This window comes from Trachurus japonicus, unplaced genomic scaffold, assembly GCF_045865225.1.
Source record: "Trachurus japonicus isolate A0001 unplaced genomic scaffold, Traja_1.0 AP030914.1".
In the NCBI taxonomy this organism is placed as follows: domain Eukaryota; kingdom Metazoa; phylum Chordata; class Actinopteri; order Carangiformes; family Carangidae; genus Trachurus; species Trachurus japonicus.
This window is the reverse complement of record NW_028221047.1, coordinates 24117-39421: the sequence shown is the minus strand read 5'-3', so window position 1 is coordinate 39421 and position 15305 is coordinate 24117. Positions and strand designations below refer to the sequence as shown.

Below are 15305 nucleotides of genomic sequence, written 5' to 3'. Positions count from 1 at the left end.
AAAAAAGTTGCAGGTCCTTTCAATATATCCCAATCCTGCGATCGTTGCAGCAGATACTTGATTCTACTGAACTGTTGAATAGTGTTGTTGATACCCACAGAACACAGAGCAGTAACACTGACCAGCCTGAAAACCAGCAGTATCGCTCCATAAGAGATGGTCTGTACTTTAAGGAAAACCCGTTCCTCTCAAGTGATGATTTAAAACTTTGTTTAACCTTATACATTGATGACTTCGAATTGTGTAATCCTTTGGGCACGTCACGGAAGAAGCACAAGTTGTGTAGTGTATATTGGATTCTGAATAACTTGCCACCAGGCTCTCACTCAGCACTCACCTCAATTTATTTGGCAGTTTTGTGTAAGAGTGACGATGTAAAGGCATATGGATATGGAAAAATATTGGAGCCACTTTTACATGATCTTGTTACACTAGAAGAGCATGGTGTGTTCATTCCAAAGCTTGGAACTTTTGTCAAAGGAACAGTGCATAGTGTAACTGCTGATAATTTGGGCGCCCACAGTTTGGCTGGTTTTATAGAGAGCTTTTCTGGGCAATATATTTGCCGATTTTGTACTGCTCAGAAAGTAGAGATACAGTCAAAGGATGTTCATTCAGGTGCTTTTTGTCTACGAACCAAAGAAATACATGACGCGCATCTGAAGATTGCACAGGATACTCAAACGAGTTGCTTTGGAGTGAAGAGAGCTTGCCCTTTAACTAAACATCTTAAACATTTTCACGTCAGCACAGGCTACCCCCCAGATATAGTACACGATTTGTTTGAGGGCATTGTCCCATTTGAACTAGCACTGTGTTTGAGCATTCTGATCTCCAAGAAGTTTTTCAGTTTGGATTATCTTAACACACGTATACTCAAATTTCCTTATAAGTGGAGTGACAAAAAAAATCAGCCTCACATCATGCCACTTACCTATTCCAGAAGGAAAACGATAGGTGGCAACTCCCATGAGAATTGGTGCCTAATACGTTTCCTTCCATTTCTCATAGGCGACCTTATACCAGAGGGTGAGCTGGCTTGGCAAGTGATACTAGACCTGAAGGAAATCGTAGAGTTGGTTGTGGCACCTGTTCACACGCAAGAGACCATCGCATACCTTGATGTCAAAGTGTCTGAGCACAGACACAGGTTGCTTGAGCTTATCCCAGGTGAGACGCTGAAACCTAAACACCATTATATCGAGCATTACTCACATTTGATCAGGTGCTTTGGGCCTCTTGTGGGTGTATGGACTATACGGTTTGAGGCCAAACACAGTTTTTTTAAACAAGTAGCTCGACACACAAATAATTTCAGGAATTTTGCACTCACTCTCGCAAACAAACACCAGCAATTGATCAGTTATCACTTGCATTCATCCATTCTCAGTGCATCAAATGTGGAAGTTACAAATGTCTCCATAGTCCCAGTTGATGTTTTGAATGAGGAGGTTGTATTGGCTCTCATACAAAAGTATCCAGACATCAGTCAAGTGAATCTCACAAAGAATGTCACCACTAAAGGGATCAACTACAGAAATGGGATGTTTTTGGCATGTGGGTCAACAGCTGGAATGCCTGAATTTGCAGAGATCATACAAATATGTATAGTGAGAGATGAGTTGAGCTTCATAGTCCGTTTATACTTTGCTTGGTATCAGGACCATTTTAGGGCCTTTCAGTTGACGTTGTCACCAGGAAGAGAGGTTGCCCTTGTTCAGCTTGAAGAGCTGACAGATTACTGTCCACTTGTGGCCTACACAGTCGGATCCAGACGTATGGTGACCCTGAAGAGACACATCGTCATTACAGGTTTGATTTTGATAATTTACAGTGCCGTGTAAAATTCTTCAGTAACAAATTTGGTTTTAGTCCACCACATAAACATACCTCTCTGTACTCATGTCTGCTCTCTACTGACCTTCTCACTCTCCTAGTCTCCGCTCTCTTCTGACCACCTCACTCTCCTAGTCTCCGCTCTCTACTGACCACCTACTTTCCTAGTCTCTTCTAGCCTCCTTTCTACTAACTTCCTTTGTTACCCTCCTCGCTGTCCTAGCCTCATCAGATCTAGGCAATGACTGTGTCCTGACCATGTACTCTGCCTGAGTGATTGAACATTTGAATAACAAGACTAATGTCTACTCTGTATTTCTGTATCCACCTTAGATTAGCAAAGCAGGATGGCAGCACGAGTAACCTTCAGAGTCCTCTTTGGAGGTGAAGAGGATGCAAGAAAACTCACCATTGAATCCGGAATACCAAGAACTGTGGAGGACTTGGCTCTTGAAATCAAGACTTCCTTTGAAGTGACTGAGCAGTTCAGACTTCAGTACAAAGACAAAGACATGGATAATCAGTTCATGAATCTCTTGTCGACATCAGAACTTGAAGATAAAGGGACTTTGAAAGTGGTGTACATGCTTCGTGAGACAACCAGGTCCGCTCCACTCACGGAAGATGCCTGCTGCACAATCCCAGGCACTCCTTCCAAAGCCAGCTCTTCATCACAAGAACCAAGTGATTCAGACTCCTACTCCAGCAATGATACCATCATCTTGTCATCGCCTGAGACCCGATCCTGCTCCTGGCCTAAACCCTTTGTCGTGCCCCGCTTCTCATCCTGTGCTGAGATTATGCTCCAGAAAGGAAATGATGAGTTCAAGGAACACGGAACTGTCCTGTGTCCTACGCCAAAAGTACGCTCAGATATCCTTGAAGGCCTAGCTGAGGAAATAATAAAGTACGCGGCGTACCCAAGGCATGAGCATTTAGAGGAAGTGGCAAAGACTCTGATAGAGTCACATCCATGTTTACTGGAAAAAGTAACACAAACTGGATACTGTGGCTGGAAGCATTACTTGAAGATAAAAATGATGAACTTCCGCACCAAGCTGAGGTTTGTGTTTTATTTAATGGGTTCTTTATTTGTTTTTGTCCTAAGTACCAAGGCTTATGCTTTATATTTGTGCCAGCAGAGGGTGGAGCAAGATGTTAAATGCCAGTCCGACGGATTAGAAGTCTTGCATTTAAGGTCTTGTGCCACTTTGCGCCAGCATAAATGTATGAAAGACATGGCGCTAAGGACAAAACTAAAATGGAGCCCATTGTGTTTAAATTGTGAAGCAATTTTTGATCGTCAGTGAAAGGTGCTGAAAAAATATCATTGTTCTTCTCCTCAGCCGAGCTGGACACCCCGAGGTTGCCATCAACTCTCTGAAAAATAAGCGAAGTGGCCAGCAGACTCCAGCAGCCAACATCAAGAAGCCCAGAAAGGGAGATGTAAATTTCTGTCCGAACATCCCTAGTGGTGAAACAAAAGACAGTCTGGAGATGGAAAGGGTGGCCCTACTGACAGAGGTATAATGTGCAATACATTGTATCTTATCTTACCTATCCATGATTACACCATCTTCACGGCATGGCCAGTATGTACATAAGAGCTTTTCACCCGTCATGTTTTTTGCACTATACTTCTTGTCCAGCTCAGCTAAAGCAGCCCAACAGTTCATTTTGCACAGCACTGGACACTTTAGCTGTTTTGTGGTTACTTTGCACAGTTCATTTTTCTTTATCTATTACACTCAGTTTGTAAAATATTCTTACTCCCTAATCATATTGTTAAAGCAGAAGTAAGTGATATATTTGTGTTAATATAAGTCTTAAATAGTTATATCTTCCGACAGCAATCACTTACATAGAGTGTTCGGACCGAAACACGGGTCTCTCAGTCCCTCTGCTCTGCTCTGAGCCCAGGAGAAAACATTTATCGTATCCTACAGTTTTTATCCAATGAGGAGAGAGAACGGCATGCAGGGCTGTGTGTGCAGCCAAGGGACGCCGTGAATGTGGTGACGTAGGGACGAGGACTGTTATGGTGCGTTCAAGGAAACTCGTAACTCGTGTTTTTCCGAAGTTACGAGTGGCCGTTATAGTGACTTTCACAGGTAAAACAGGTCGGAAAAACACGAGTGGGTTGCCTGGAGCGCTACAAAATCGTTGTGACTTGAAGCTGTAATTTACGGTTTCAAAAGTCTGCCTGGAACGCAGCATTAGCCAAAACGACCGGATCGCTTACATCTGCTTTAATATTTCTGTTTCCAATTGTAATGTGTACCATTGCTGAGAGTTTCTCATCATATCTCGTTATACAAGTATCTTTACTGTATATGACAATGAAGTTTCATTCCATTTCAGGTAAAAAAGAAGAAAAGGAATGAGGCCCTCATCAAGGATAAGATGCAGCATACATTCTCCCTCAGGAGACAGGAGGTTCTCCAGGAGCCAAAGATTCCAGAGTTTTTCAATAAATGGCCAGCACTCTTTGACGTCATTGAGGCAAGTGTGAATCTGAAGTTTAGTAACTTAATTCAATGTCAGACATTGTCACACGTGGTAATCAGTCTGCACTTAAATGGCGCTTTTGTGCACCCAACAGGGCTCGACAGTGCGACTGTTTTGCTCGCATTTGCGAGTTGATAATTTCCAGTGCGAATAGTAAATTACATTCAGTCGCATCAGTGCGACTTTGACAGAAACTGTAGTACATGCACCGTTTTGCATGCTGTTTAACTCATTGGCTGCCAGCCATTTTCAGAGCAGAGAGCCCCATACTGCCAGCCGTTTTAGAGCATTTTGAACGATCTTATAAGACCCACAGAATATTGTGTTCTATGACTATATAAACACCGAAACTACCAAGAGAAAGAGTAGACTCTCTTGTTCAATAGGAAAAAAAAAGTTTGTTTCTACCTTTTTCCGTTCTTTAGTAAACAGCAGTAGAACGTAGGCTGGTTTCGCCAAAAACAGCAGTTTTTGACCAAAATTCTGAGAAAACAAGCTTTTTGTGGAAAGAAACATGTCAAGCAGAACAGTGACTTTGACGTTGATAATTTTTGCTTTAGTGACACCTCACACATCTGAACAGTGTTCTCCTTCTATAAAACAACAAAAACAACACTGAGAAAGGACTTTTGATGGCAAAATAATTTATTTACAAATATCAGTAAAAATGCATTAACTTTTTTGTACGTTTGTAGCTGTCACATGACCTCTGCCCCATGGTCGACCACTGCTCGATCCACGACCTGTAAATTATAGAAATATATAGAATTACCATAAAAATACATCTCTTATAGATGTAGTCAAGTGTGATGTGGAGTTTTTTTTTTTCTAACCTTTCCGATCAAAGCGATCCGCCCTTCTCTAAGCAGTAAAAGTTAGCTCGCTAGCAAGTTAGTTTATTTTATTATTTTTACCATTGATGTATTATATTATTACCTTCATGTCTTTCTGGAGCGTGGGGACGAGTCTCTGCTGCTCCTGGTTGATCCGGACGGAATCGCTCGGGTCACGTCCACCGAGCCGTCAGTTGAGCTGGGCTCTGGTCTGTGGTGACGCACCGTCAGCTGCTGATTCTCACCACTCGGCCCGGCTTCATCGCCGGTGTCCAGCGTCGGTGTCTTTTTCAATGATCTCCGTCATTTTCTCACGATCGCGACCCTCTTCCTCTCTGAACTACCGCGACACACACGGTACATAATGTGCCGACGTGCGGAACACATAGGCTCCGTGCATAAGTTTCTTTAGCATATCTCTTGTCATCTCGCTTCTTCTTCTCATAATCAATGCTGATCTCTCATCCAAAGAGGGCACTGCTGCCACCTACAGGACAGTTACACGTCTTCACACTAGTTTACAAGCCTGATATTGATGGACAAGCTCCGCCAGACCGTCCTCCAGCCCTTCCCGTTGAAAAACGCAATTGACGTCTATCGATGTCAATGGCAGTGAACGGTTGTAATTAGATTGACGTCTATAGACGTCAATGGCAGCCAATGAGTTAATATGAGCAATATTTTTTTCCCCCCTGCCTGTTTGGTGATTTTGGTCGCCACCTTGATTAAAGATTGTGTACATCGGGGCCGTTCAGATGCAGTGTCTTTTCCGCACATTACTTTCAAGGTCATGCACGCCAAGGCGGCGCCGTAGCAGTGCACATTCGGTGCGATGCGCTTTTTTTTTCGTGCACGTTCGACCTGCTTCTCCCTCCAGTACACGGTCTTGGGCTGTGTCTCTCCTCCTGTTTCACGGAGCTCTGCTCTGTTTGAAAGGTGAAGGAAGCAAGAAAAGGTGAAGAAGAAATATAGGTTTGCTGCTCATCAATACCCCCACCCCAGGGCCTTTGCCACCTTGGTCTCAAAACCCAGGGAAAATCAAATCAGACCTGTGATCAGATCTGATAGAGAGCTTCTCTAACCAATGCAGTCCTTCCATAACAGAGAGGTGACATGCGCACACACAGTGAAGACTGCAGCGCAAAACTAAAAACTAATATTGGTTGTAATAAATACTCTATTTTCTCACACACATTTGCATTGTTTGTCTTTCCTGATTTTTGTTAAGGCAAAGAGCCAGTTATAACATTAAAAATTAGCAGGGTTAGGATTAGGCTAAAGTACTTTATTTGTTTCAAAATTACATCTTTGCCAACATTGCTGAATTTTCATTGTGCTACTACAAAATGTTGTGTGCTACTAAATTTTTCAGTGTTTTTCCCAAGTGCTACTTAGAAAAAAGCTTAGCGTCAAGCCCTGCCCAAACCTAAGTGCTTAACCCTAGAACACTAACGTTACAAAAAGTAACACCATCACTAACGCCGGGTATTTTTTACCCGATATAATATACCCATAAAAAAATATTTCTCACCAAAGTATATTAAAATACAACAATACATGGCAAATTGAAGTACACGTCCTTAATTTTCCACTATACAATGTTTCACAAAATGAAAAAAGGTATCTTGGTGACCCTATAAAAAAATGTCCAAAATTTGTGATTTTTTTTTGTTTTTTTAACAAAAACTTCCTTAAAAAAAAACTAATGGAGCTGGGACTTTGTCCTTCAGACCACCCATTTGTGGGACATTTGAGCCTTATTTGGTGAAGTAAAAAGAAAAAAGAAGAATTTTCAGCATCACCAGAAATGGTCGCCAGATTTAGATACATAAACACTAACGTCGGGTGAAATCCACCCGAACATGTGCCTGCTGAAAAAACTAGGGATGGGAGCAGGGTAACATGCCTACCTTCAATGACGTCACTGAGCAGTATGAAGCTACCCAGGGACCCATGAAACTCAGACAACAGCAACATAATGAAAGTTATGAAACAATAATTTCATGGGTGAAAATCACCCGACGTTAGTGTTCTAGGGTTAAAGGGATAGTTCACCCTAGAATGATATTTCGCTCATTATCTACTCACCCTCATGTTGACTAAGGGCTGGAAGAAGTTTCAGAGTCCTCCGTCCCTTCTCTGAGTTACAGGGGGTCTTGGCGTAGCAGTGCATGTCCATATAACGGTTGCAAAGGGACACCAGAGCTCTTCGTAAAAAAACACACACAAAAAAACATCCAAATACCTCCATGATGCTCGTATGTAATGTCCGTCTTGTGCTGAAGCCCCAAATTGCGTAATTGTCCCGAAAAAAATTAAATAAGTCTATATTTTAAGCTTGTTTGTAGCGGAAGCTTCTCGAAGCTCCTCTTCCTGGTCCGTCCAAATCTCGCGTGATTCGCAGTAACCGCACTGACGCCGGCGCAAATCACGCGAGATTTGGACGGACCAGGAAGAGGAGCTTCGAGAAGCTTCCGCTACAAACATGCTTGGAATGTGGACTTATTTAATTTTTTTCGGGACAATTACGCAATTTGGGGCTTCAGCACAAGACGGACATTACATACGAGCATCATGGAGGTATTTGGATGTTTTTTTGTGTGTGTTTTTTTACGAAGAGCTCTGGTGTCCCTTTGCAACCGTTATATGGACATGCACTGCTACGCCAAGACCCCCTGTAACTCAGAGAAGGGACGGAGGACTCTGAAACTTCTTCCAGCCCTTAGTCAACATGAGGGTGAGTAGATAATGAGCGAAATATCATTCTAGGGTGAACTATCCCTTTAACAATGGCATTCTCTTATTCACCCAGTTAACAATTCAATGGCGGCATCCAGCTGCTGTGCAGCGCTCTCGCCTTGCTCAAGGACACTTTGACATGTGGACTGTCAGAGCCGGGATTTGAACCACTAACCTTCGGTCTATGATTGACCCCTCTAACAACTGAGCAACAGCCACCCCTGTTTTAAGTCGGTGTCCTGTCTCTGTTGTTTTTTACAGATCAACTTGGAGTTTATGCGGCTGACAACTGTACCACTGACCTCAAAATTTTGGGGGGAACTAGACCGCCTGACCGGCGACCTGATCAGGGTTTTCAACACTAAAGGGGGAGCTGCAGGGAAAAAAATCGGACCCATGATGGCAAAGATGGAGAATGTAAGTATTTTTTTGGTCTAACCCAGGGTGGGTGAAACTGACCAGCATGGAATCATGTAATGTTTGTTTCAGAATCAAGACATCAACGTGAGGCGTGATTGCGTTTTGAGATGTCTCAGCATCTACCTCTGTGAAGACCTGGACACATTGGTCAAAGAATACGTGGTAAGTGTGTCGTCTTTCTGTCCTTTATGCCAGATGTAAGTAATTTCCCTCTAGGTGTGCCTGATAACATGTAGTGTTCATGAGAATGTGATGGACATTAGGTCACATTGACCTTGACCACCAATAGTTCATCATTGAGTCCAATGGGTTGTTTGTTTTGAGTAAGAAATTCCCTCAAGGCAATGGTGGTAGTGCTGTCACTTGTAGGAAGTAAATCCAAATGGTCCGGAGGGGCCTGAAGTGAAGGGACGAGTCCTGGCACCCAAGCGTCTCCAATCTGCCAGCAACAATTCTTCCCCAAACAAGAAGGTGAGTACACAGAAACTTGATAGTTCTCATAAAGCAGCAGTTATGTAATTGACACCTGTTTTGGAAATGTTATTTAGTAAGAAATGCCTTTCAGATTATGTTAGTTCGGTTTTAATTCTTGATTCTGATCAGCTTGATTCTCCTTTGTGTGTGTGTGTGTGTGTGTGTGTGTGTGTGTGTGTGGGGGGGTCAAAAGGATGCATGTTGTGGACTGTCAGCTTATGAGCTCCAACGCCTTAAGAACATCAGAGAGAGGGAAGCCTTCTTATCGTCCTTGATGTTATTGCAAGTAAGTGGACATGTTGACTGGAACTCTAACCAACACAAGATTGATCAACTGGTCTCTCTCTCCCTCTCTCTCTATCCTATCACACTTTGTCTGTCTCCCCCTACTCTCTCTTTTCTTTCTCCCTCCCCCTTTCTGTGTCTGACTATCTCCCTCTTCTCTCTGTCTCTCCGTCCTGCCTTTTCTCTCTTCCCCTAGGTCTTCTCCCTCTCTGTCTGTCTCTCTCTGTCACACACACATCACACATATAGCTTTATTGTGTGTTACCTCCTATCACAGTGTAACTTCACACATATATAAAGCATGGGATTTGAACTCATTGAGTGCCAACCACATAATTTCTCGTTTTTCGTTCCCATGCGTTGAGTGCCAAAAACGAGATTTTTCGTTCCTTTTTTTAAATTATGAAAATAGACACTTTAATACACATTATATGTAAATTTGGGGACTCTACGACGAGCAGAACTGAAATAGATGACGATCAAAGTCACATGACAGCTCATGATCTGGAAGTTTTTATCATAACTGGGCTTCTGCAAACGGAGTTCTGCATGTGGATGCAGCAGCTGCTCTGCTCTCACCCGCGAGGCTCCAGCTGCTCGGAGCCGAAACAGGAAGCTCTCAGCCGACAGTCCCGCCCGGGTCTTCATCTGGAGCAACACCGTGTCCTCTCCAAAGTCCTCCCGCGGTAAAATCTGATGGTCTCTGGGCCAAAGCAGGCCGCCGGCACCGACCCGTACCACAGAAGGACCGCGACCACCGGCGGGACCGGTGTTCCCGAGCCGCTGTGGCCGACAGACCCTCACGTTCTGCGGCGAGAGGCTGTGACACGGCACGGTGCGTCTGTGTTATTGTTGTTTAGTGGCGCCCCCCCCGCCCCCGATGGTGGTTTTGTGAATAGAACAACAATTGTTGTATATATTTATCTTACACGAGCCCTTTGATCCAGAAATGCGAGTGTCAGAAGAGCGACAGGCACAAACAGAGCACCTTTCATAAAAGACGCTCTATCTCCTTTTCTAGAAAAAAAGCAGGGATTTTGGTGAAACCCAGCCATGTTTAGCTTGAGTTTTCTCAGGAACGGAGGCACATAGAAAAAAACGGTTTGTGGTCATTTGAAGCATAAAGTTTCACCTTTCAATTGAGCTACAGTATGTGTTGGTAGCAATAATATAGAATACACTATGGCTCTACATAAAAAGTCAAAAATGGTCTAAATTGCCGGTACACTTGACTAAAACTTTGGAAAGGAGCGTGGCACTCAATGAGTTAAAAAGATGTAAAAGTAGGGCTAAATTGTTACTTCTCAATTTTTTCTACAATGAGGTTTACAAAGATAATGCCATTCCTGTATTCATCCTTTACCATACCTTGTAGTGTATTTAGGGCTGATATATGTGGAGAAAATAATGAGATAATTACCGTATTGTTTTATCTGTCAAAAGGCAGCTGAGGATCTGAGGCAGCCAAAGCCGGGTGTGAAGAGGTAAGTCATAAAACAGCGTAGTAGTGAGGATACTTTGTTTTGTTTTGGCTGTTGGGACTGATTCTATTTAGTAGAAGGGGGCATTTGCAAGGGTTGATGGGTTAGGGGAGAAAAGGTCAGGATAGGAAAAGATTAGTTCCTTCTATTTCCTAACAGGAAAACGAAGGAGGTTAGGAGAGAGGGAGGGCAGCACGAGAGAGGTTTGGAGAGGGTTGGATAGGAGGGAGGAGTAAACCTTACCCTATGAGAGGAGATTAGGAGAGATGGTGGAGGGTAGGAGTGAGGGAGCAGTAGGTTTGCCTCTTTCCTACTGTCCTTTCGCCCTACTTTGGCTCTTATATTATTATTATATTGGTTACTTATGAGAATGTTTTCATGAACCTCACAAATTTCTGAATAAAATGGGTTCCCGGCCCTGTATTTTTTCTTTTTTTACATTTTTAAGTTGGGATGTTTTGTTGACTCCATTTTTATTGTGGCAGGTCAAAGGCTTCGTTGGATAAAGTGCACTCTCCTCTGTCTTCCCGGAAATCCTTGCGTCTTAAGGAAGCACAAAACCTTAGCCTCAGAGGAGGACGAACCTATGAACATGTAAGTTAGTCTCTTATGTTTCATGTGCACCATTAAATATTCACTAAATTAAAGGATTACCGTAAGAGTATTAATTTTAAGCAGTGAGACACAACATGCCATTCTTTACGGCACAGAGTAACCACAAACATGGTAAAGAATGGCATCGAGATTCTTTGACACAACCCTCATTGTGATCAACAATGCTCAAACACCACTTTTTTAAATCATATTTAAATAGTTGATGACCATTGAATGTACAACTCCATTTATACATAATGTGACTTTTTGTTTTGTTTTCCAGGCTTTTAGGGAGTCAAAGATCTTGAGGTCATTGTAACCTTGAACTCCATCCCATTCTCATGAACGCTGTATCTACAGTGCCTTAAGGGAATTTTTTCAAATTAACATGCACTTGGCCTCAATGATGAGCTGCTTAGAATTTGGTGGTCAAAGGTAAGGGTGACACAGCTCATTGTTCTCTGTTCCCTCCATCTTTCAGGACATCGAATGCAGTGAGGCCGAGGCAGATGTCGCAGGGACAACCATGGCAATCTACACCGTTCAAGCTGAGGGTGATGATCATGATGGTCCTGGTGGACTCTTTGCGGATGTCGGTGTGGTCCTGGAAGGGGTCGAAGTTCTCCACAACCTCCAAAGTATCAACCATGCATGCGTAATGCTTTATGGGTTGATCTATGCTCTTAATCTAAGCTATCCAAAAAGCTTGAAGAATACATTCGAAGCTTACCAGAAGATCCTGATGGACCTGGAATCGTCCAAGCTTTCCCCCAAAGTGCAAGCACTGAAACTCAAATTGCTCAGGTGACTCTTTTTTGGGGTGGTGCGGTGATGGGAGGAGGAAGTACAGGAAGAGACCGCCCATACATGCCGATAACCATTTGTTTATAGTGTTCCTGTACGTTCACCTTGAAGATTTACAAATCAAACACAGAAAGCTAGAAACGGAAGGTGCTCAGTTAACTATGTTCTACTACTTTTAAAAAAAAAAGTGTTGAATGTTGTTTCAAATGGCAGGTCCTTTCAGTATATCCCATTATTGCGATCGTTGCAGCAGATACTTGATTCTCCTGAGTGTTGAATAGAGTTATGGAGCGATACTGCTGGTTTTCAGGCTGGTCAGTGTGACTGCTCTGTTCTGTGGGTATCAATAAGAGATGGTGTGTACTTAAAGGAAAACCTGTTCCTCTCAAGTGATGAGTGTTTGATGTGTGATAATGTATTGAATGTTGTTGAGCCTGTAGTTTGTTCTAGATAAAAAAAAAATTGCAGGTCCTGTCAATATATCCTATTACTGCTCTGTGTTCTGTGGGTATCAATAACTCTATTCAACACTTCAGTAGAATCAAGTATCTGCTGCAACAGAGCAGTAACACTGACCAGCCTGAAAACCAGCAGTATCGCTCCATAAGAGATGGGTGTGGAAAACCCGTTCCTCTCAAGTGATGAGTGTTTGATGTGTGAATCTTCCAGATGTGTGATGATGTATTGAACGTTGTTGAGCCTGTAGTTTGTTCTAGATCAAAAAAATGGCAGGTCCTTTCAGTATATCCCATTATTGCGATTGTTGCAGCAGATACTTGATTCTACTGAAGTGTTGAATAGAGTTATGGAGCGATACTGCTGGTTTTCAGGCTGGTCAGTGTTACTGCTCTGTGTTCTGTGGGTATCAACAACTCTATTCAACACTTCAGTAGAATCAAGTATCTGCTGCAACAATCGCAGTGATGGGATATACTGAAAGGACCTGCCATTTTTTTGATCTAGAACAAACTACAGGCTCAACAACGTTCAATACATTATCACACATCTGTAGAGTCACATATCAAACACTCATCACTTGAGAGGAACGGGTTTTCCTTTAAAGGGGACCTATTATGCTTTTCCAGCTTTTCAGACTTTTATATATGTTTAAAATGTTGGATAATGGTTCTAGAGGCCGTGGAAGTGTCATATCCTGAGGTTAATGCATTTGGAGGTAAACCCTGCTAGATAATTGGGATTTCTCTGCACACCTGTTACACTCGGTTGCGCTGAGTTTTTTTTGACATCAGCTCGCGTCTACGTCGATGCGTGCCGGACTCCCCTACATGGTCATGCCGAGGTCTCTGCTCCAGCCGGCCCCGCCTCCTCCCATGCTGCTCTGTTGTGCCTGGTGTCACAGCGGAGAGCGGAGCGGACTACTTCCTGCTTCTTCCCTGCATGTTGTAGCGCTGTAGCGTCACTTTACTAAGTTTTATTTAGAAGTTTACACCGACGTTTCATGTAAGTGAAGCTGTACCTGTGTGAGGAGCATAGACTGGTGAGGAGCGACGTACCGCCGGGGCGACGTTGTTCGCCGGACCGACGTAACGCTGGACCGCCGGAGCACTGGAGCTCTGGAGCTGCACCGGCTCCTCACACAGGCAGAGCCCGTCTGCAGGCCTCCTTGGCCGGGCAGGCGTCCGTGCTCATCGCGGTAGAGAAAACCATCGCTAATAAACATACCCGCAGGTTTTTTAGACGTTTACCGCCGTGTGGTTAGTCTATTTAGCAGAATGTTGGTCTCATTGATGAAATCTTGTGGCAGTTGAATTAGTTTGAATGAAAAGTGAAGCTGTGAGAAGGAGGAGGAGAGGAGCAGTGCTGCTGTAGTCTATGTGCACAAATCACCACATTTACATCAATAAATAACTGTTTTACAATGAACTGACCATTCTGCATATATTTTTAATTTATTTTATATATTTATTTTTGCATTTTTATATTACATGTTACATGGTTACAGTAGCCTACATGGCAAAGACTACTCTATACCATCTTTGGTTAGGGTGAGACTAGGTCATGGGCACATTTCATTACACAATGTAGACTGGTCAGATGCAAACTGGAGATCTGGCAATTTGCCTACTGCAGATTTAGCTTTTGTTTGCATACTACATTTTGGCCAAATCAGTATAGGTACTAGTAGTAGACATCGTCATGGTAACGCAATGCTGAGGGAGTGGTTCATTTGCATTTAAAGGGAGGGGCCACTCAAACAGACCGTTTTGCAGAGCCCTGTTTTTGAGAATGCTGTGATGTTTGATCTTTGGGGTATTTTGACCGAAGCACGTCACAGACATGTCTTTAAGACACCCAGGAACTATTTTAGTTGGTGCAAAAAGGAGCATAATAGGTCCCCTTTAAACTTAAAATATTTGATAAATATCAAATAAAGATTTTCTATGTTTAAAAATGTTACGGTGATATGGATATTTTTTCTTGCTGTTTTGGTACATGAAATTATTTGACAATATCAATTAATGCTCTGTGTATTAAAGGTTGAATATGTAAAATATTTATTAAAAGCTATATTTTTTCAAAATTACCTAGCAACGGTCTGGCAATCGACTGCTGGAATTCTTTTTCTGTTGTTCTGGTAATCCTACATATTCAACCTTTAAGTTTACAGAATAGAATGAATGACACAGAATACACTATTGTCTGGCAAGTTCTGCATCCAACAATAGAACTGCTAATTTGGCTGATTATTTTAAAATATTTACATCTAATATTTTCTTTATTTTTATTACTTTCTGATTTTATTTCTGAATTTCAGTTTTTTTAATCATTACAAAAACGCAAACTTTTTTAACTGGAAAATTAACAGTAACAATATATTTTTTTTACCGTAAAAGAGGAAAATGTTTTACCGTAATTTAACGGTCAAGTTCTGGCAACCACAGCTGCCGGTATTGTACTGTAAAAAATTACAACTTTTCATGTAAATTAAACATAGTTTTTTTAAAATGTAAAATTTTTATTTTTTACGGTAAAGTATTGAATTAAGCACATTTTTTTACTGTAAAATCAACAACTTTTCATGTAAATTTTCAGGTAAAACAATGTTTTTTAAAATGTAAATTATTTATTTTTTGCGATAAAATGATGAAATAAGCACATTTTGTAACTGTAAAATCAACAGTATCAATACATTTGTTTACCGTAAATGACAAAAATGTTTTACCGCAATTTAACGGTCGAGTTCTGGCAACCACAGCTGCCGGTATTTTACCGTAAAAACAACATTTTTTTTTTTTTACAGTGTAAATAAGAAATAGGCTAAGTGAATCAAGGGATGATAAGTTCCTAACTCTGGGCAGGAAAGTGCTAG

At 42.1% G+C, this 15305-nt stretch overlaps 1 protein-coding gene across 1 annotated transcript; it reads left to right on the top strand.

The window, feature by feature from the left end:
• Positions 1-2183: 2183 nt before the first annotated feature.
• On the top strand, positions 2184-11978 carry LOC146959908 (uncharacterized). The gene is made up of 7 exons (XM_085772791.1): positions 2184-2743; positions 3183-3360; positions 4198-4338; positions 8178-8333; positions 10539-10579; positions 11062-11170; positions 11652-11978. Exons 1-7 carry the CDS (start codon positions 2184-2186, stop codon positions 11976-11978), a joined length of 1512 nt encoding a protein of 503 aa, XP_085628917.1.
• Positions 11979-15305: the final 3327 nt, after the last annotated feature.

Bases quoted from the DNA above. Each gene is read 5' to 3' on its own strand.
- LOC146959908 (XM_085772791.1), top strand. From the start codon at position 2,184: ATGGCAGCACGAGTAACCTTCAGAGTCCTCTTTGGAGGTGAAGAGGAT. The intron at 3,361-4,197 runs GTATAATGTGCA...ATTCCATTTCAG, and splicing joins GGGTGGCCCTACTGACAGAG to GTAAAAAAGAAGAAAAGGAA. The intron at 10,580-11,061 runs GTAAGTCATAAA...TTATTGTGGCAG, and splicing joins CCAAAGCCGGGTGTGAAGAG to GTCAAAGGCTTCGTTGGATA.